At 39.3% G+C, this 20,742-nt stretch overlaps 1 protein-coding gene across 1 annotated transcript in view; it reads left to right on the top strand.

Moving 5' to 3' along the window:
• The window catches only part of DBX2 (developing brain homeobox 2), a 40,771-nt gene extending 22,399 nt beyond the window's left edge, over positions 1 to 18,372 (top strand). The window contains exons 3-4 of the mRNA XM_019934145.2: positions 10,025 to 10,212; positions 16,061 to 18,372. Of these exons, the coding sequence (XP_019789704.1) occupies positions 10,025 to 10,212; positions 16,061 to 16,393 (521 nt within the window). The 3' untranslated portion in view covers positions 16,394 to 18,372. The remainder of the gene's footprint in view (positions 1 to 10,024; positions 10,213 to 16,060) is intronic.
• The last annotated feature ends 2,370 nt before the right edge of the window (positions 18,373 to 20,742 follow it).

The following is a 20,742-nucleotide window of genomic DNA, read 5'->3' on the forward strand; positions in this document are numbered from 1 at the left end:
CATTCCTATACACTAATCTGAAAGAGAAATTAAGGAAACACTCTGATTTACCTTTGCAACAAAAAGAATAAAATACCTAGGAATAAACCTACCTAGGGAGAGAAAAGACCTGTATGCAGAAAACTATAAGACACTGATGGAAGGAATTAAAGATTATACAAACAGATGGAGAGATATACCATGTTCTGGGATTGGAAGAATCAACATTGTGAAAATGACTATACTACCCAAAGCAATCCACAGATTCAGTGCAATCCTTATCAAACTACCAAGGCAGTTTTCACAGAACTAGAACAAAAAATTATACAATTTGTATGGAAACACAAAAGGCCCCGAATAGCCAAAGCAATCTGGAGAAAGAGAAATGGAGCTGGAGGAATCAGGCTCCTGGACTTCAGACTATACTACAAAGCTACAGTAATCTAGACAGTGTGGTACTAGCACAAAAACAGAAATATAGATCAATGGAACAGGGTAGATAGCCCAGAGATAAACCCACACACATATGGTCACTTTATCTTTGATAAAGGAGGCAAAAGTATACAATGGAGAAAAGATCGCCCCTTCAATAAGTGGTGCTGGGGAAACTGGACACCTACATGTAAAAGAGTGAAATTAGAACACTTCCTAACACCATACACAAAAGTAAACTCAAAATGGATTAAAGACCTAAATGTAAGGCAGACACGATAAAACTCTTAGAGGAAAACATAGGCAGAACACTCTATGACATAAATCACAGCAAGATCCTTTTTAACCCACCTGCTAGAGAAATGGAAATAAAAACAAAAATAAACAAATGGGATTTAATGAAACGTAAAAGCTTTTGCATAGCAAAGGAAATCATAAACAACATGAAAAGACACCCCTCAGAATGGTAGAAAATATTTGCAAACGAAGCAACTGACAAAGGATTAATCTCCAAAATATACAAGCAGCTCAACATCAAAAAAAACCAAACAACCCAATCCAAAAATGGGCAGAAGACCTAAATAGACACTTCTCCAAAGAAGATATACAAATTGCCAACAAACACATGAAAAGCTGCTCAACATCACAAGTCATTAGAGGAATGCAAAGCAAAACTACAATGACGTATCACCTCACACTGTCAGAATGGCCATCATCAAAAAACCTACAAACAGTACTGGAGAGGGTGTGGAGAAAAGGGAACCCTCTTGTACTGTTGGTGGGAATGTAAATTGATACAGCCACTATGGAGAACAGTATGGAGTTTCCTTAAAAAACTAAAAATAGAATTACCATACAACACAGCAATCCCACTACTGGGCACATACCCTGAGAAAACCGTAATTCAGAAAGAGTCATGTACCACAATGTTCATTGCATCACTATTTACAATAGCCAGGACATGGAAGTAACCTAAGTGTCCATCAACAGATGAATGGATAATGAAGATGTGGCACATATATACAGTGGAATATTATTCAGCCATAAAAAGAAACAAAATTGAGTTATTTGTAGTGAGGTGGATGGACCTAGAGTCTCTCATACAGAGTGAAGTAAGTCAGAAAGAGAAAAATACTGTATATTAACACATATATATGGAATCTAAAGAAAATAAAAATGTTCTGATGAACCTAGGGGCAGGACAGGAAGAAAGACCCAGACATAGAGAATGGACTTGAGGACATGCAGAGGGGGAAGAGTAAGCTGGGACGAAGTGAGAGAGTAACATTGACATACATACACTACCAAATGTAAAATAGATAGCTAGTGGGAAGCAGCCGTATAGCACAGGGAGATCAGCTTGGTGCTTTGTGACCACCTAGAGGAGTGGGATAGGGAGGGTGGGAGGGAGACACAAGAGGAACTAACGCAACATTGTATAGCAATTATACTCCAATAAAGATGTTTAAAAAAAAAGAAAGAACACTAGAAAAAGAAAATAAATAAATAAATAAAATAAAACAGCATAGAGATGCCACAAGTGTTCTTAATAAACATTGGTGTCTCATTGGTGATAAATCTGAAATGAATTTCTTATTTTCTTATTTATGATGTTCACTGTATTGGCAGCAAATAATAATGAAATGGTGGATTTAGGCTTTCAATTAAGAATATTACATAAATAATCATGATACCAAGGAACAGTTAATAAGACTTACAACTGCCCGGTAAGCTTTTTAATTTAAGGCATTTACTAGATTTTCTTTTCTTCTTCTTTTTTTAATAGGAAGAATGATTTTATGCCCAAGCATTTAAGTTTTTTTCCATTTGTACGAAAGAAGTAAAATGAACTGTTGAAGTAATTTTGTATTATTTTGTATTTCAGTTCGGATAGCCAAAATTATGGTTTACACTAAAAATTTTACTAAGAGATGAAATCAGTGGCCCTCATCATTGTTTCACAATATTGACTTCACTCTTTCTAAAAGGTGTAGGATTAGAGCAACACATCCTCAGCTAGCAAGTGAAATACCATTTTGACTGTTAACATGATTCACTTGTTTAAAATTGATTTAGTTTCTCTTGTTAACCTTTTAGATTTATGATTGACTTGTGGCACTGTGGAAACAATCATTCATCTAGTGCCCTTCTCACATATAATAAATAGTTTAATAGGGTATTTAAGCACAATCCTTACAGTGGGGAAAAATTTAAAGGCAGTGGTAAAAGTTCTCCTCTCCCCCAAAGCAGTGTAAGGAAAATCTTTGGTAGTATATCCATAAGGTTCTTTTCAAAATAACATACTTCATAAAATGAGATGGAAAGTTGTAGAAGTTATGCAGAGAATGACCTTAAGGAAAAGACTACATGAAAATGTATAGGAGTCTTAATTTTGTAGAATAGCTAATTGAATTAATGAGATAATGATTTCGTTTTGTCTTTGAGTACCCAACTTGAATTTGACCTTTCAAGAATTTTATGCATTAAAAGACAAAGTTTAAATTTGGAGCAGCTTTATAAAAATATGAGTGAGGAAATATTCTTCTGGGTTAAATTGCTCTCCCTTTTTCTTGGGAGGTGAACTTAGATTCTGCGTTTTGAGATCATTTTACTATCTTCCCTTTCTCATTAAAACTTAAAAGAACATAGAATACTCTCCAAATTTGAATTTAGGATTTTGTTGAAGGCAGCAGGGAAAGGACCTTATTTTTATTACTGTAGGTTCGTCCTATGAGTGACACTGTCAAAGGTGGCAGTGCTCTGATGGGTCTTCTTACCACCTGACCTGGATGTTTCCTGCTCTCAGCTGGAGCAGTGAGTGGGCTTGGGGAACTGATCAAGACCTATGGAAATCCATAAAAGGCTGCCTGAGAGCTTCTTTTATAAGGATTTATCTTTAGAACTCTAAGATTTTCAGAGGGATGCAGCATTTTGTGCTAACAGAGAAAGAAGCCTAATTATTGTGGTGAAAACATAGTTGTGTATGTGTGATAAGTTGAACATAGGTTTTGACTTCTCAATAGTGAAGGGAGATAAATGACACTTGGTCAACCAGGAAGAAAGTTTAAAGGAGTCAGAGACTCGAAGACAATAGATTTTCCAAGTTGATGGCTCTATTCAGCAGTTCCACAGTGGCAGTGAAAGTATTCGAGGGTCGTTCCTGGAATGGGGTTCCCTTTCTCCCCAAATGTTCGTAAGTAGTAGTAGTAGCCTACCTTGGGGTAGACAGAGGCCTATCTACTGCTGTGTTTCTCTATTGCTCTTCGTTGCCCCCCACCCCATACTGTATCGTTCACACACAGCACACCTCTGTTCAAAATGCCCTTCACAAGGCACTGCACACAGGGATTCCCAGGGGGGTGTGGTACATGGGGGCTGTCTCAGGATGCAGGGAATTAGGCCTTTGTAAACTTTTCTATACTAGGTCATTCTGCCATTTTAATGACTCTCCCTACCTCCCGACCTCTTTCCCGGCACATTGGTAATTTTCACAATCTTCGGTATAATTTTAAAGAGCATTGATTGGCCTCACTCTGCTTGGGTGTATGACCTCAATTGCACAACTTATCTTTCCAGAGCCTCAGTTTCTTCCTGTGGAAAATGGGGATGTAATATGTACCTCTGGGGATTGTGGTAAAGATTTCATGCCATGCTGCCTGTCGTTGCCACATACATCAGCGCATGTTGAGCCCCAAATATATATGGAAGCCACATTATAAAATAATAATAATGATATTCGCAAATTAGCAGAGCCTATAGCACCTTCAATTGGCGGCCCTGTCTTTTCTACTGCATGCCTTAAACTCTGTCCCTTTTCATTGTTATTTTTATTTTATTTTATTTATTTATTTATTTATTTATTTATTTATTTATTTTTGTCACCTGTAAGTGTCCATATAAATCAGACTTTTGTCATGAATTTAGGAATAATCAGAGGTGTTTGTTGCTTATAACTTTTCAGTAGCTTCTGAGAGATTTTTGAATTACCAACAAGTTCTTGAAGTCACTATGTTTCGCAGGTGTAATTGAGCCCATATTCCTAGATTTAGAAGGTAGGAAGATGGTATAGGGTAGTTTATGGTTAGATCCAGAGACAGCCCACAAAAGACTCATGGGGGAGACAAGGAGAGGAGCATCAGTGGTAGAAGTAGCATCTTGTCACATGCTTCTTGTAGGAAACTGAGCCACCTCCGTTTATGAAAACAAGCGCAATTTGTGTATTGAGAGCAATGCGAAGAGAAACCAGGCAACTAGCAAAGAAAGGAAAAACGGAATCTTCTTTATCTTTGCCATGGTTTTTGCTTGTTCAGTGGTTGTATTCGTGTTTGCTTTAGGGCACCGAATCCCTAAGATCAGACCCAGGAGTTAACCCTCTGACCTTCACAACCACTCCAGCTCTGTCTTTCAGAGATTGAGGTCTGCTTTGTGTGCACGACCCTTCAACGTTAGCTTTTACCATGTTGGTGAGAATAATTTATCTGTAGATCCCCTTGAAGGGACTCTTCTTTCTCTTCACTTAAACATAACTCAATAGGAAAACCTGTAGGTTCCTATTAAAAGCCGTAGGGGCATTTAAATGTGTTACCCCATTGTTTTATGTAAACATGTAGATCTTGGTGAAGAAGGGGTGAAAATGAGTAAAATCATGATCCCTATGTATAAAACCTCGGCTTGGAAAAAAATGTAGGCGGATTTTTTTTTTAAACTAGCTTTATTGGTCCAAAAATTTGTTTGTATTTCTATACAGATTTAAAAAGTTGTATTATAAAATAGATAACCCACAAGGACCTACTGTATAGCACAGGGAACTATATATACTCAGTAGTTTGTAATAACCTATAAGGGAAAAGAATCTGAAAAAGACTATATATAAAAAACTGAATCACTGTGCTGTACACCTGAAACTAACACAACATTGTAAATCAACTATACTTCAATAAGAACAAAATAAAATTATTTAAAAAAGTAAAAGCTTGTATTAGCTCAAAAAGTATTGGCCTTTCTAAAATACTAAGTTGGTCAAGTCCTTGAAAGGCTTTCCTCTGTGGCAAATTATCCCTTAGATTTGTTTCAGTCACCTCTGGCCCTAATCTACCTGCCAGCTAATGTCCTGTGTTCTTCCCGCTCATCCCCTGCAGTCTGGAAGTTCCAAGCCGTGTGAGATTCCTAGATTTACCACGTTTCACACTCGTCCTCACCCCACTCATGCGTCTGCAAATGTCAGTCCCTCTCTCTGCCCACCTTTGTCAAGATGGCCAGCAAGAGGAATTGCTAGTCTTCTGGCAGCTCTTCTCTCTCAGGACTCACTCTCTTGGCCTCCAAGACTAAGTGGCTTCTTATCTGGTGCTTAAAAGCTTCCTATGTGGTGGTCTGCGGGTGTTTATCTCACTTGTACCTTGGCTGTCTCTGTTCTTCTCGGACCTCTCCTTATCAACTGTGAGCATCTGTGAAGGATGGAGTGGATTCATTTTCAGGTGTCACTCAGCGACGACTCAATCACTTGGCCAGATTACTCCCCAGAAGGTTACTACAACGTTTGCTTGTTTTCCTTAGAAAACTGAGCCAGACTTAAAATGTAGAGTGGAGGTGAATTATTTGTCCATAACTCTACAACAGTATCCTATCTTAGTGGGGTATTTTTGCCTTTCAGTCTTTTTTCTCTGCATTTTTACTTAGCTTTGAGCAGATAATGTTTTTTGTTTGTTTTGCTGCTGCCTCATCTTCCTAGTCATCATCTTTAGTGGTTCTTTACAATTTCACCTAGTAGATATAGCATAATGTGCTTATGCATTTCTTTAACTTCGGATATTTAAGTTTCTTTCCTAATTTTTAGTACATATGGCTTTAATAATGGTAGATTGTATACAGTTACAAATTAAGAATTCCAGATCAAAATAGGAAGTGAGAAGGGGATGCTGGAATCTGAGGACACTGTTGCCAGGTTGTATAGGAGATGCTATATGGTCCAGGCTCACAGACTGACCCAGGACAGGGAGCAGAAGCCCATAGACACAGGCAGGAGCTCTGGCTATGTTTATAAATGTTTCTTTCTTCCCATTCTTGACCCATCAAGAAAGAGTGTGGGGAAGCATAGAAAGGAGCCAAGAATTTGGATTTAGAAGGTCTTGCTATCACTGAGATCTGTGTCCTTTGTGCTGCTTTGAACTTAACTGCTCTGAACACTTCTTCATCCGTACAGAGGATGTCTGTGGCATATGATTCTTATAAGAATAAAATGAAATTCAACAGGGGCAAGTGAAATAGATTTGAGGGATCCTTATTGTGGGCTAGGCACTGGAAATGTTTTGTGCTATTTCATCAAATCCTTAAAGAAACTCCGAAAATAAACTGAAAGAGTTAACTCATTCCAAGTGCTGAGATCCAAACCCAGTTCTTCCATCCTCCAGAGACTTTTGTCCTGAGGCTTCCTAGAGAGACACCATCTCACGAGATGAATCTGTGATCTGAAATAGTGCAGAAGGGCCAATTCCATGGTCTCTATACAAAGGATAGTTCAGAGAAGAAAAGTATTTAGAAAGATATGAACATATTGAGATGTTTATACTATTTTTATTACTGACAAATATTGCATAAAACGATTCAAATCTCTAAGAAATAGTGAATCCAGGTGCCAAAGCCTGACTTCCAGCTATGACCTCGGTGTGAGAGAGGCAAAAATAATTGGTTCTGTAGATGGAGAATTAACCAAGATCCCATGAGAGGATGAATGGGAAGGGCATCAGTAAAAGTAGACTTTTGTAAAGAACTGGGCTTGATTACATCCCAGGGGCTCTGGCATTTCTATGGAGATGCAGGTGTTACAGACCTGGAAGAAAGAGGGAGAGGCCAGTAGTTCTGGGAATGTCAGGATGAATCAGAATGAGGCACAACCCAGAGCTGAGAGACTAGCTGGGAGATATTTACAATCTTTTAAACAAATAGGAAGGGAAGCTATTATATTACAGAGGTAAAATTGATGAGATTTATCCACTTATTGACATTTTTCTTCTAAAATACAAGTCAGATTGTGTCAGTCCACTGTAGGGTTAAGAGCATTTGTTTTGGAATCAGTATTCCTGGGTTTGAAGCCCTAGCCATGTGACCTTGGACAAAGTTCCGTAAGCTACCTAAGCTTCTTTTTATTCATCTGTGAAATGGGAAGAATAATAGTAGCATTCATGGCATAGGTAGGTTGGGAGGATTAAATGAAATAATGCATGTCAGCGACTTAACATAGTAAGTATGAGTACAGAGGAAGTGCTCAGTGTAGGTTTATTATTATCATGTCACACCCTGCTTAAACATATTCTATTGGTCTTCACTAACTATTGGGTAATGTTCCAAACCCTTGTAGTCCTCTATGGTCTGGCTCGATTCCACTCCATAATCTCTGTGCCAGAGGTCTAGATGTCTTCAACAGCCTGTCAGATAAGAAGCAAGTTAGGGCTTCCCTGGTGGCGCAGTAGTTGGGGGTCCACCTGCCGATACAGGGGACACGGGTTCGTGCCCCGGTCCGGGAGGATCCCACATGCCGCGGAGCGGCTGGGACCGTGAGCCATGACCACTGAGCCTGCGCGTCCGGAGCCTGTGCTCTGCAGTGGGAGAGGCCACAACAGTGAGAGGCCCGTCTACCGCAAAAAAAAAAAAAAGAAAAGCAAGTTAGGTGAGGCTATAGCAAACTGGGGACCACATGCTCCATCTAAAGAGGGCACCTGCCACTCACTATGGTAGATCTCTGCTTTATGGGAAGGTGAGCCTAGTGTGGTTACCTTTGAAGAGATGTTGGAAACCTGGACTTCATATGAAACCTCCCAGTTATTAAATGTAAACAACTAACTCAGAATTTTTAACCAACACGCTAAACAAAGCCCGTCTGCAGGCTGGATACGGTTGCCAGCTTGCACCCTCTGTTTCATGCCCTTCCAAGGCCTTGCAGACTGCTTACTTTTCCTTGGAGAGACTTTATTCCTTTGTGCTTTGGTGCTTTGAGACATGCTAGTCACTCTGCCTGGATTGGCCTTGGTTCTTTCTCTCTGGAACTGAATTGTCCTTTTAGACTTGACTCAACCTAACTATTTTCTCGAACTCATCACTTCCTTTTTTGTGATGCCAGAGCACTGTAGGGATCATTCTATTTCAGTACTTAAGACATGCGTTTGCTTTTTTATTTAGAAATAATTATCAAACACCCAAATGCATACCGGATACAGTCGTACACTGGAGTCCCTGCTCCTCTGGTGCCTGTATTCTGGAGTGACGTTCATGTATTGGTCCTCCCATGAGAAGGTGAACTCCTTGAGGGTGGGGACCATGTGCCGTTTGTCTGGTTTCCTCAGCAGATACCCAGTGTATTAGTGTCCTCTTGCTGCTGTAACAAATGTCCACAAACCTCATGTCTTAATACAAGCTTATTATCGTACAGTTATAGAGGTCAGAAGCCTGAAATGGGTCTCAGTGAACTAAAATCAGTGTGTCAGCAGGACTGCATTTCTTCCGGAGGCTCTAGGGGAGAATCTGTTTCCTCGCCTTTCCAGTTTCTAGTGCATTTCTTGGTTCATGGCCCCTTCCTCCATCTTCAAAGGAAGAAGTGTAGCATCTTCAAAACTATCACTATGACTTCCTTTCTTGGTCTCCCTCTTCCACTTATAAGGACCCTTGTGATTACATTGGGCCTACGTGGATACTCCAGGATACTCTCCTAACCTCAAGTTCAGCTGATTAGCAACTGTAATTCCATTTGCGACCTTAATTACCGCTTGCCATATAATGTAATATGTTCACAGGTTCTGGGGATTAGGACATGGGCATCTTTGGAAAGGACATTATTCCTCCTACCACAGCTTGGAAGCTGAATAAATGAATAGTGAATGATGAATGAAACTCACAGAGGGTGGGAACCAGTGTTGTGCCAGCTGCAGAAAGGCAGAAAAAGTAGTAAATGTCTCTTCCCTGAAGGAGTTGATGATCAACTGAATCAGGGAGGGGGTGATTGGAGGTCTTCCAAACCTTCCTTCTCAGTTTAAACATCTCTGACTCTTGCAAGCTTTCCCTGACATCCCAGATGAAGATTAAGCCCATCGTTTTGTGCTCCCGGTGCACCCTCTTCTTAGGAATACTTCATCACACTTGTGACGCTGGTTCAATAAATGCCTCCCACTTGATTTTATAGGTAATGAGTACGATAAAACATACGTCTAATTTCTCAGTGTGTAGTATTGAGAGGAGTGCCTGGCATATGGTAAGTGTTCAACAGTTTGAGACAATGAATGAATGAATAAATAAATGAAGAATTAGAGGAAAATTAAGTATTTAAACCACCTACTAGTTCTGCATTGGAGCTTTGTAACCTGGGACCATGGACTTTCTGACATGGCATGCAAAATTGGGAAGGCAAGCATATGTACTTTTTTTTCCCAATGGGGAGCAAAGAGCATTTATCAGATTCTCAGTGGAGTCCACGACCAAAAAAAGGTTAAGAAGCTCTCTACATGTGCAGAGTTCAGAGGTGAGATAATTGGGCCATGGTACAGAGAAGGAGGGTATTGTCGTGGAAAAGACAGATGGAATTCTCCCTACAGCTAATGGGGCTTTTTGTATCTTTTCTCCCCTCTAGGAGAAGAGAGTGTGCTGCCTCTTCTGACACAGGAATCTAATTCCAAAGCTCGGAGGGGTATTTTAAGAAGAGCTGTCTTTTCTGAGGACCAGAGAAAGGCTCTGGAGAAAATGTTTCAGAAGCAGAAATATATCAGCAAAACAGACCGAAAGAAACTTGCCGTCACCTTGGGACTAAAGGAATCACAGGTACTAATGAGCAGGAAGATATCTACTGCTCCTGATTTCTGAAGGAATCCAATGATATCCATTCATTTGGTAACTATTTGTTGTAGTAGGCATAGCACTGGACCCTGAAGCATTATTGAAACGACTTGCATAATTTTTTAGTGGGTGGAAATATATGTCACAATTCCTATTTGGAAATCGGTCCCTTTGCTGAAGAGGTCTAGGTTTTCGCCTGATTAATTCTTCCCAAATGAAGAGAAAAGCGAAGGCTTGTGGCATTTACATCATTACATTGTTTGCTCTGTTTTCAGAGAAGCAGGTTACATAATTGCCTTCAAAAGCAGGAACCAATTTTCCTGTCTTTTTCTTCATTTCCAGTCCAAAATCAAGGCATGAATGAGTGACTCATAAATACCTCTTAATAGATTTCATTATTTTGCACTGTGGGTTTATGTCAAGTACAGTCAAGTAGTTTCACATTTGCAACCTTTACAAACCTTTCTTGTACAATGATATTTCATATAATTTTGAAAGAGACTTTCTAGCCTTTTGGGAAGTGCAGCATACTCCATTTAAAGATTGGCCTACTTATAAATAATTAACAGTATAAGGCACTAGCATTTTCCTATTTAATCCCTATTATAATCACCATATGAAATATCCCCATTTTCTAGATGAGGAAATGTAGAGAGGTAAACAGAGGTCCAGTGTCACAAAGTGGAGCTGCTTTGGAACTGGGCTCCCACTCCAGGCAATCTGACTCTGGAGTTTGCATTCTCTTTAACCTGGAGCCACCATGTACAGTTGTGCAGGATGTTCACTGCACAAGGCCATTTGGCTAAGAGGGATGGCAGCAACTGAAATGCAGCAGGTACTCTGCTTGTCAAACTGACTTTCCAGGTGCAAGGCTCCTTCCACCTGGAATCTTTGAATCAGCATAAAGGCCCTGAAGGGCTAGCAGAGGCTCTGTGTTAACCACCATGCTCTACTGTACTTCCCTCAATACAAATGACCTGGTTTCTAACTTTGGATGTTATTAAACTAGTTATTTTTGGATGAAACCCGTCTTAACCTTGCTTCCTTTCCCTAGGGAAGTGATCTGTCCCCCTGTCCCCCGACTTTTTATAGTCGTAGGAAGCAGTACGAGGTGTGGTAGAGGATAATTGACCTAGATCAGCCAGTCTGTGTTTTCCTCGTGTGTGGGACTAATGAGCCCATAACCTTAATTGACTGCTCTGTGCCTCAGTTTCTCACTTTAAAAACAGGGACAAATATAGGAATTCTGTCTATGTCACAGAGCAATTTTGTGTCTGTGACAGACAAATCAATAGATATATCTTGGTGGTCTATTGTGCGTAAGACACTGTGCTAGGTAAGAGGGAATATTGATAAATACTGATTAAGATAACACTCCTTGGACCCCAGGAATTTATACAACCAACTGGGAAAACAAAGCAGAACCTCATGAACGGTTAGATAACAATATAAGACATTAATATAGGAAACAGCCCCTGGTAGGTTAGATATACTGCCAAATAATGGAGCTAGATCAGTGGTTCTCCTAGAACTTATGTATCTCTCTGGAGCCTTACACTAATCCCCATCTCTGGAAAGGATGGTCATAGGACTGGTTCCTATACCCCTAGGGAGTCTAGTGATGGGAATTACCTGATCCTCAGAGGAATTGCTGGGCCTGAGAGAGGATCACGTGGGGGGCTCAGTGGGCCTGGCCTGCATGGCATTAGTATGGATAAGACACAGCAGAGTCAGAGGGGAGAAAGTGTGCAGGTTTGGGAGGCTGGGGGATTCTGGTTGAGTTGGAACTTGAGGTAGGTGTTAAAAGATCAAAAGTGGCTGGGATTGATCTGACAGTGCTCTGGGAAAGTGTGAAAATCCGTGATAGTACATAGCATCTTCTTTAAAAGGAACTGTTGAAAAGGGAATGCAGCAAGCCTATTAAGGACTATTTATGAGGCCATGACCATAATATTTCCACTCTGAGATAACGAACTGTTTCCATATTTGTATGTTATCTCCCAGTTGTTATCCACAGGCACATAGTTTTACATAGTCGATTATATAGTTTTTAAAATTCAAGTGCCTCAGGAATGAACGCTTTTTGCCTTATTGAATTTGGCGAACAGCTCGGAAGTAATTTAACGTTTTCTTATTTGCATGTACACTATATCTAATTACACAGTGACTACATGGTATTTATTACGGTAAATTCAAACAAAAGGGAGATTGGTAAAGTTAAAAATGAAAACATATCTGTTCCCTTTCCAATCCAACTCCCTGGTTACTACTGTCATTTATGTATGGCTCTTGTTTGAGTTTATTGGCATATCATGTATTATTTTTAAAATAAGCTTATATGTGTGTCATATACGCACAAACATAAAAACACAGATACTTTCATAATGACTACTATGTGCCCTTACATTTGATGTTATTTGCAGATAATAAAAGTAGCTACTTTTGCTATTTCTGTTTTACAAATGAAGAAGCTGAGACCTAGAATCGTGTATATAATTTTAAATAAAAATGGCATCACACTCTGCATCTATTTTAACATCTTCTGAAGGATAATACAAATCACTTGTGTCACCAGCACACAGCTCAAGAGGTAGAACATTACCACCGGGCCAGGAGCCCCCTGCCTGCCCCCTCCCGGTCACTACCTTCTCCTTCGGAACTTTGAACAGCATAGATTAGTTTTGCCTGTTTTTGTGCTTTATACAGATAGGATCACTCAGTACATCTTCTTTGGTATATGGCTTCTTTCACTTACCATGTGTTTGCGAGATTCATCCACGTGGCTGTGTTGTAGCAGTAGCTCGTTTACATTCATTGCTGTGTAGTATTACATGGTATATACCAGGGTTTATCCATTCTAATGGTGGGTGTTTGCATTGTTCCCATTTGGGGGCTATTAGGATTAATGCTGCTGACAGTGAGTATTGTTTTGCCCTTTGCTTTTTCTTCCCCCACTCAAATGGCATGGGATACATCCTTCCATGTCTGCATACACATTTACTTCATTCTTTTTTAGTGAGTGTCTCAGAGCAGACCATGACATGGATATACTGTAATTCACTTAGCCATCCTCAGCTTTAAGTTACTTCCTAGTTTTTACTGTTGCATATCTTTATGCACTTTAAAAATATTTCTGTAAGATAGGGAACTAGGAGTCGGATTTATAAGTTAAAGTTTATGTACATTTTAAGTTGTGATCAATTTAAAAATTCCTTTCCAAATATTGTATCAAGATATTGAATTATATCAAACTTTACTCTTACTAATCAGTAGTCCTTTTTTTGCAATCCCTCCACTATTTAAATTTTTGAAAATGTTGCCAACCTCATGGGCAGTTGTATCTGTTATTTTTTCCCTAATTATCAGAACTCGGGAATCTTTTAATCACTTTACTGGTCATTTTTCATCTGAATTTAACCTTTTCATGGCTGCACCATTTTTTTTTTCTATTGTCTTTTTGTTGATAGATATGCAGCAATTACTTTGGCTGTTAATCAAAATATTTGGAATATTATGGTTTGTAACATTTTCCTGTTAACAGCTGCCACAAAAATCCCCTCCAAGTTTGTGGCTTTTTTTTATTGTGGTGAAATACACATAACATAAAACTTACCATTTTAACCTTTTTGAAGTGTACGATTCAGTGGCATTAAGTACATTCAGCTTGTTACGCAGCTGTCACACCATCCCTCTCCAGAACATTTTTCATTTCTCGAAACTGAAACTCTGCACCCGTTAAACAATGACTCCCCATTCCTCCCTCCCCGCAGGCATCAGGCAACCACCATTCTACTTTCTGTCTCTGTGAATTTGACTACTCCAGGCACCTCATACAAGTGGAATCATACTGTATTTGTCCTTCTGTGACTGGAATATCTCACGAGGCATAATGTCTTCAAGTTTCATCCATGGTGTAGCATGTGTCAGAATTTCCTTCCTTTTTGAGACTGAATAATATTCAGTTGTATGTATATACCACATTTTGTTTATTCATTCATCCATCAGTGGTCACTTGGGTTGCTTCCACCTTTTGACTAATATGAATAATGCTACTGTGAGCATTGTGTGTACAAATATCTCCTTGAGTCCCTGCTTTTAATTCTTTTGGGTAGTTTGTGGCTTTTTCATATGCTTGTGGCATCTTTATTTATACAAAAACTTCTCTTTTTTTAATGTAGTCAGATCTAGTTTTCCCTTTGTAGCCTTATTTTTTTATGTCATGCTTAAGAAAACATTCATCTCCCCAAGACTGTAATGATCATCTCTATATTTTCTTCTAGAATTTTTATAGTTTTGTATTTATGTTTAGCTGTTTAATCCATCTGGAATTTGTTTTTGTATTTGTTGAGAGGTAGAAATTTTATTTTATGATTTTTCCCAAATATGTACATTTGTCCCAATGCCACTGATTATGAAGAAACTCCTTTCATGATTTTTTTAAATTGAGATACTACTCAAAAAATTTCTGGATATACAGAAAAGCTAAGAGGAGAAGAAAATAATTAATGTGATGAGAAAGACAAAAATCACTAATGGCAACAAATAACTGTCTTGGTGAAAACCCATTAGAAATAGTTGGCAGGCATTCTGGGAGTAAATGCCTACTGCAAATAATAAATGAGTTTGTGAACAGAAGCAAATGCTCTGCTATGTATGCATTAGGACTGGTTTCTTGTGAAAAGCCTGAATCACAGGATTACAACTGAGATGGCAGTCTTTCGGGCTCAGCTGCCTGTGGTAGGTTTCTTTTGTAGCCATTTTGGACATTGCCCATCACATTGCAAGAATGAAAGAATTGTTTTGCCAATCTGGAAAGACCATCTCAGGTAGAATTTTTTACTTCATTGGGAGAAATATCTGGTTGGTACACTTTAATAATTACTTCTTTAGGTAAAAATTTTCCAGTTTTTGTTCTAAAACTAGAAAGCTACTAAAAAAGGGTGCAGTGTAATGCACAGGAAAGCAATGTGATTGGCTATCAGGAAACCGTTGTGAAGTTTCCTGCTCAGGCACAGTTGAGGACACAGTCAGAGGGAGGTTAGTAGTAAAGAGAGACTCAAGTGGGGTGGGGGAAGTTACGGCTCAAATTAGAAACTACCATCATAAGCACTTTTAGGTTAATTACAATCAATTGTTATTTACTGAGCCTAATTCTTCGAGTTTGATAAATCCTGGAAGTACTCGAACTTAAAAATTGTATAAAGCCTGCAATTTATCCAAGCATTATAAAATGTAATCTTAATTGAGTCTCCAGAAGTTTCTGATGAGGTCTGAATGTTTATAAGAGCCTCAGCGCTGGAGTGGGACTGTCACGGATTCTAGTCTAAATGCTTCTGTTTTACTAGCTATGTGACCTTGAACTGGTTCATTGTGTTGAATCCTCAGTTTTCTTATGTGTGAAATAAGGACTTCTTGCAGTCATTGTGAGGATCAAATTGTATAATCCACGATGAGCGCCTGGCCTGACACCTGGCACAAAATAAACACTCAGATGCTATTACTAGTCAATAACATTTCCTTTGGATAAATAATTTAGCACAGACTAAATGAGATTTTAAAATATCGAAGAGAGTTAAATCAGTCTTGAAAGATGTCTGACTTTCAGGATGTCAGCAGCTTACCACAGTTGTTTTGTTTCATAAGTGTGTGGAGATGCTGTACTAAAGTAATTTCTCAGATAACTTCTGAAGTAAAAAGCCACAAGGACTTTGCTAGGCTGGCTCTCAGGATAAGGTATTCTATGGAAGGCACAGTGGAAGAAATTACAGTTTAAAATGCTGAAGTGAAGTAACGTGATGTAAGTGATCATTTTGTCCAATTACTTTATCAATAGGTGAAAATCTGGTTTCAGAACAGAAGGATGAAATGGCGGAATTCCAAAGAAAAGGAAGTGCTTTCCAACAGGTGTATCCAAGAAGTAGTCCTTCAAGAGGACCCCCTCTCAAGATCTGCTCTGGGTTTCCCTTCTCCATGTCCTTCACTCTGGGAAATCTCCCAACAGCATTCGAGTCCAAGATGGAGGGAGAATTCACCAGAACCATCAGAGAGACTAATCCTGGAGAGTCCAGGGGCATTGGCCCCAGAAGCAAAGTCACTGCAAGGTGCCTTATATTTGTGTTCTGAAGAGGATGCCAGAGACAAGGGTGTACTTACTGGCTCAGTGTGAATGGAAGCATTCTGCCACGTTAACGTAAAGAACAGTTAACTATTAACGTTTGGACTCTTAAGCCTGCTAGCTTGTGTCTCATCAGTGCCTAAAACCTAACACCTTTGGAGTGAAGCATGGACTAATGTTTTAGGAAACCTCTCCAGTGTTCTCTTATGTGGGTCCTAGACTCAGACTTAATTTGTAAGTGGAACAGAATCTCCCAGAAAGTACGATGGAACTGAAAAGAACGAGAATAATGGTCAGCTCAGTCCTTACTCTGAATATGTGTATATATGCGTGTGTGTCTATGTGTATATATATAAATATTCATCAAAATACATTAGTAGAAATTAGTTTCTCTCTAAATAGTGCATTGAGCAAATTCACTTCCTTTTATATGAAGAAAAACCAACGATGACTGAATGTTTTTAATTTTTTGAAAATTATGTGAAATTTGGACTTCAGTACAAATTTTCATATCAAAAGAACATTTTTAAAAAACTCTCTACTTTCTGGTTTCTTTCAGTATCCAGATGTAAGTGATTTTTAACAGCTCAGCTCAGAGATCCTAATCAAATGAGCCACTACTAGATACATGCACTGAAAGTATGTATTTACAATTAATCCAACAAGCAACTAGAAGAATTTCTGAATGTAACTGTTAGTACCTTTAATTTCCAAGGCTCTGGACTTTATCAGGCTATCAGTGAGGGAGGGACCCATTTAACTAATGATTATCATTTGATCTCTTTTCTGTAAGGATGGGTCTTAAGCAGGGTCTGCCAAATAAAACGCCTTTAAGGGCCTGTCAGGTAAATAGAGGGCATGACTCACCTAAAGATATTTGAGTTTAATAATTTTGAAATACTGTGTTGGCCAAAGAAAACATCTGTGCCAAGCAGTTTGTGACCTCCAACCAAGACTTACAGAAGTGTCACAGTTCTTAAAATGTTCCCAACTGGGCTTCAAAACCCGATACTGATGGGATCTATAGTGATTTCTGTTTGCACTTTTAGTTATAGACTCAATTTTCCATCTAGGTGGTATGCAGTATATATTAGGTTATTTTTATGTATTAACAAAAACATCACCACAGATGTTTTATGTTTCTTGAGTACTCTGAAATAGTATTATTATAAAATTGCATTTCTGGTAACGATTTGCTTAGTTCATCTAGAATTTTTTATTCCAGGTCCAAGAAAAAATTATGTTTCACTTTGAAGGAAATGAGGCAGAAAAAGGAAATGATGTGGTTTTGAACTAGGTTGTTATTAATCTGTGGACAAGAAACATTAGTAGAAGTTCATGATGTGGAATTTTGTTAGAAAGCTGCATAAAGAGAGTAGCTTCTAATTTGCTTACGTTCTTAGCTATAGACTTTGAGGGTTTAGAGTTTTAGCAAAGGTAATATTTCAGATGATAATGTTTTTTGTCAACACCAGGGAATTGTTTTGTATGAACGGGACTTGATTGGGTGTATGCTAGCTTATGTCTTTATCACAAGATCAAAAATCATCTCAGAAGAAGATTGTCTCAGTCCCTCTTTGTGGGAAGCAGAGGCAGGGATCTGCTGACAGCAATTTAAATTTTAAAACCTGTCTTAAAATGATTTATAATACGGTTTCTTTTCTTTGTATAATGTTAACCTCATTTACATTTATCAGGTCCTTTCTGTGTGCTGGAGACTGCTAATAAGCCTTTAATGTGGATTAACTCATTTAATCCTCGTGACAATAACCCTATGAAGTGTAGGGACTCTATTACTATTAGGATTCTTGTTACTCAGACAAGGGACCCAGACCAGTATGGTCAGGGTGATTTGCCCAAGGTACTGAGGGTAATAAATGGGATTTGACCCCTGGCAGTCAAGTTTCAGCTCTTGAAATCTAACCAACCGTGCGGGGGTGTCTACCACTGTGAATGTATTCACCCAGCTCTCAGATGCATTGTAAGACATACATTTTGAGGATTGCAGAGAAATTTATTAAAGAAATTCAGAAGCACGTTGTACTTTATAATCTCTTACTTGGGGAATGCTTTTCTCTTCAGTATCTTCTCTATTAATTTTGAAGTTTGGGGAAAGTAAAGAATCACAAAAGTCTTCAACTTTGAAGTCTCTGTAGAGAAGAGTCACTCAGGAGTGTTTATGAAATGGAAGTGTATTTTTCTATCACTTGTTGCTAGAAATCATAGAGTGCTTATCTATGGTCAATGTTTCTTGAGAATAATTTAAAAATCAAATGAGAGAAACATGCGTCTTGGCCATCCGATTACCCAGGTTTTAGAAGTGAGCTACTTGGTGCTTAAATGATCGTCCCCCAGGGTTTCATCTCGAGCTCTGAGACCCAGCGGAGGCTTCTCTCTGTATGATTGGCCTGATAATCGTATACACAGATACATTTTTTTTTTTTTCCGGTATGCGGGCCTCTCACTGTTGTGGCCTTTCCCTTTGCGGGGCACAGGCTCCGGACGCGGAGGCTCAGCGGCCATGGCTCACGGGCCCAGCCGCTCCGCGGCATGTGGGATCTTCCCGGACCGGGGCACGAACCCGTGTCCCCTGCATCGGCAGGCGGACTGTCAACCACCGCGCCACCAGGGAAGCCCACAGATACATTTTTTAATTGGTTTCTACCTCAGAGTGTGTTAAAGGCTTAGGAAAAGTACATCTTGGATGAATATATTAGGGTTACTTAGGAAACACACACAAACACGCACATGGTCCACAGGCATATGCTTGCTGTGCCTTGATTTTGCCTTCATTTACCCAGATTGTTGGAGAGAAGTGCTGAGCTTCATATTCTAATTGACAAGGGTCTCCTTTCCCCTTTGACTTGTGCTTTACCAACGCCGCCTCCACCTACAGTGTTCTTACACGTGTATTTCCCTCTGTTTTCTAAATGCAGACTCCTTTGCTCCGAGTGATCACATAGGAGTATGTTTTCTGTCTGCTTTCCAGACTAACACTACTCTAGAAAGCACCAGGACCATATAAGCCTGCAGGCAAAAGTGTTTAAAATTTTTGAAAGGACATTGTCTAATTAATCTTAGGTGGAAGAGAAGGGAAAAAATGGTGAACACCATCCTTCAGCGTTTATACAGGAAAATATTTTATAACGCTAAGTATGAAGGGTTGGAAGTATATAACCAGGTTTGGAATGGTCACTGGATCTGGAGACAGTGAGGCCATGATCACCGATGTTTAAAAGGCAACTCTGTTTTCTTAGTAATGAAGTGGTTTGAATGGGGAACCTAATTATTCAGTCTGGTGGTTCACAGCCTTTAAAAATCCATACCCTTGAACATGCCATACCTTCCAACCAGTTTTGGGTATGTGCACAGATTTGGCATATACCTCATAATACTCTTCAGCACCCACACCTCCCACTCCACCCCCTTAGAATCATACATATACTTCTTTTCACTTTTCAAATATAAAAGCATAATTAAATATAAACCACACGTGTTCTTTCTGGCCCCCTTCATTCCCCATTCTGATGCATCTTTTGCAAAGGTACATACTCCCCAGCTTGCTCCACCACCGATCCCTTGATGACCAGTGATTTCGTCAGGTTCCGCTGGCCTTTAATAAAACAAAGCTCATTCCACTGCGCTTGTGAGCTTGTTAGACACTGCCTCTGCACTCTTTTGAAATCCACAAAAATATTTTTTCTTTCTGGATCTCAACACTTCTTAAGCATTATGTGTCAGGCACTGTCCTAGGCTCTATGTAAACAAATATGAGGGAGAGCATGGTCCGTGCCCTTAAGGAACTTATGATCTAGTCTTCTTGCCAAACTATTTCTGAAATATTCCGTGTTACCAGTGACTGGATCCAGTAAATTTGGGGTAAAAAATAATCTAACATCCTCCAAAACCCTATCTATCCATTTGCAGTGGTGGTGGTGGATTGGGGGGGGGGTGATTATTGAGTGCTCCATTTTTCAGAAAAATACAAGCTATTTGGTATTGCTGATTTTCTGTGCTCTCTCCCCTCCATTTAGGCCACAATTGGTCCCAAGAGGAGTCAGAAAGAGTCTAAGGAAAGAATATAGTGACTTTTTTGTTCATAGTGCACCCTACCCTCTACTTTCGTCTTTCTACCTTCCCAGCCTCAGAGCAACTTGCAACCATGGTGAGTGGTAAGAGCGAAGAAAAAGCAAATAACACAAGTGGGAGGAAATCAGGATGATGCGTATTCTTGATTATATAGGGAAAATCTTGGAGAATTAATTTATATCCTTTATAAACCAGTTCTTAAATAAGCAAATACCTTAAGGACAACGTACTAGCCCCCCCCAAAGATGGTTCTTAGCTTCCAGCTGTTAGTTGGGTTCCATTACATTAGTATTTTTGGTTATAAAAGCTAT

Source organism: Tursiops truncatus, chromosome 11 (genome assembly GCF_011762595.2).
Source record: "Tursiops truncatus isolate mTurTru1 chromosome 11, mTurTru1.mat.Y, whole genome shotgun sequence".
Lineage (NCBI taxonomy): Eukaryota > Metazoa > Chordata > Mammalia > Artiodactyla > Delphinidae > Tursiops > Tursiops truncatus.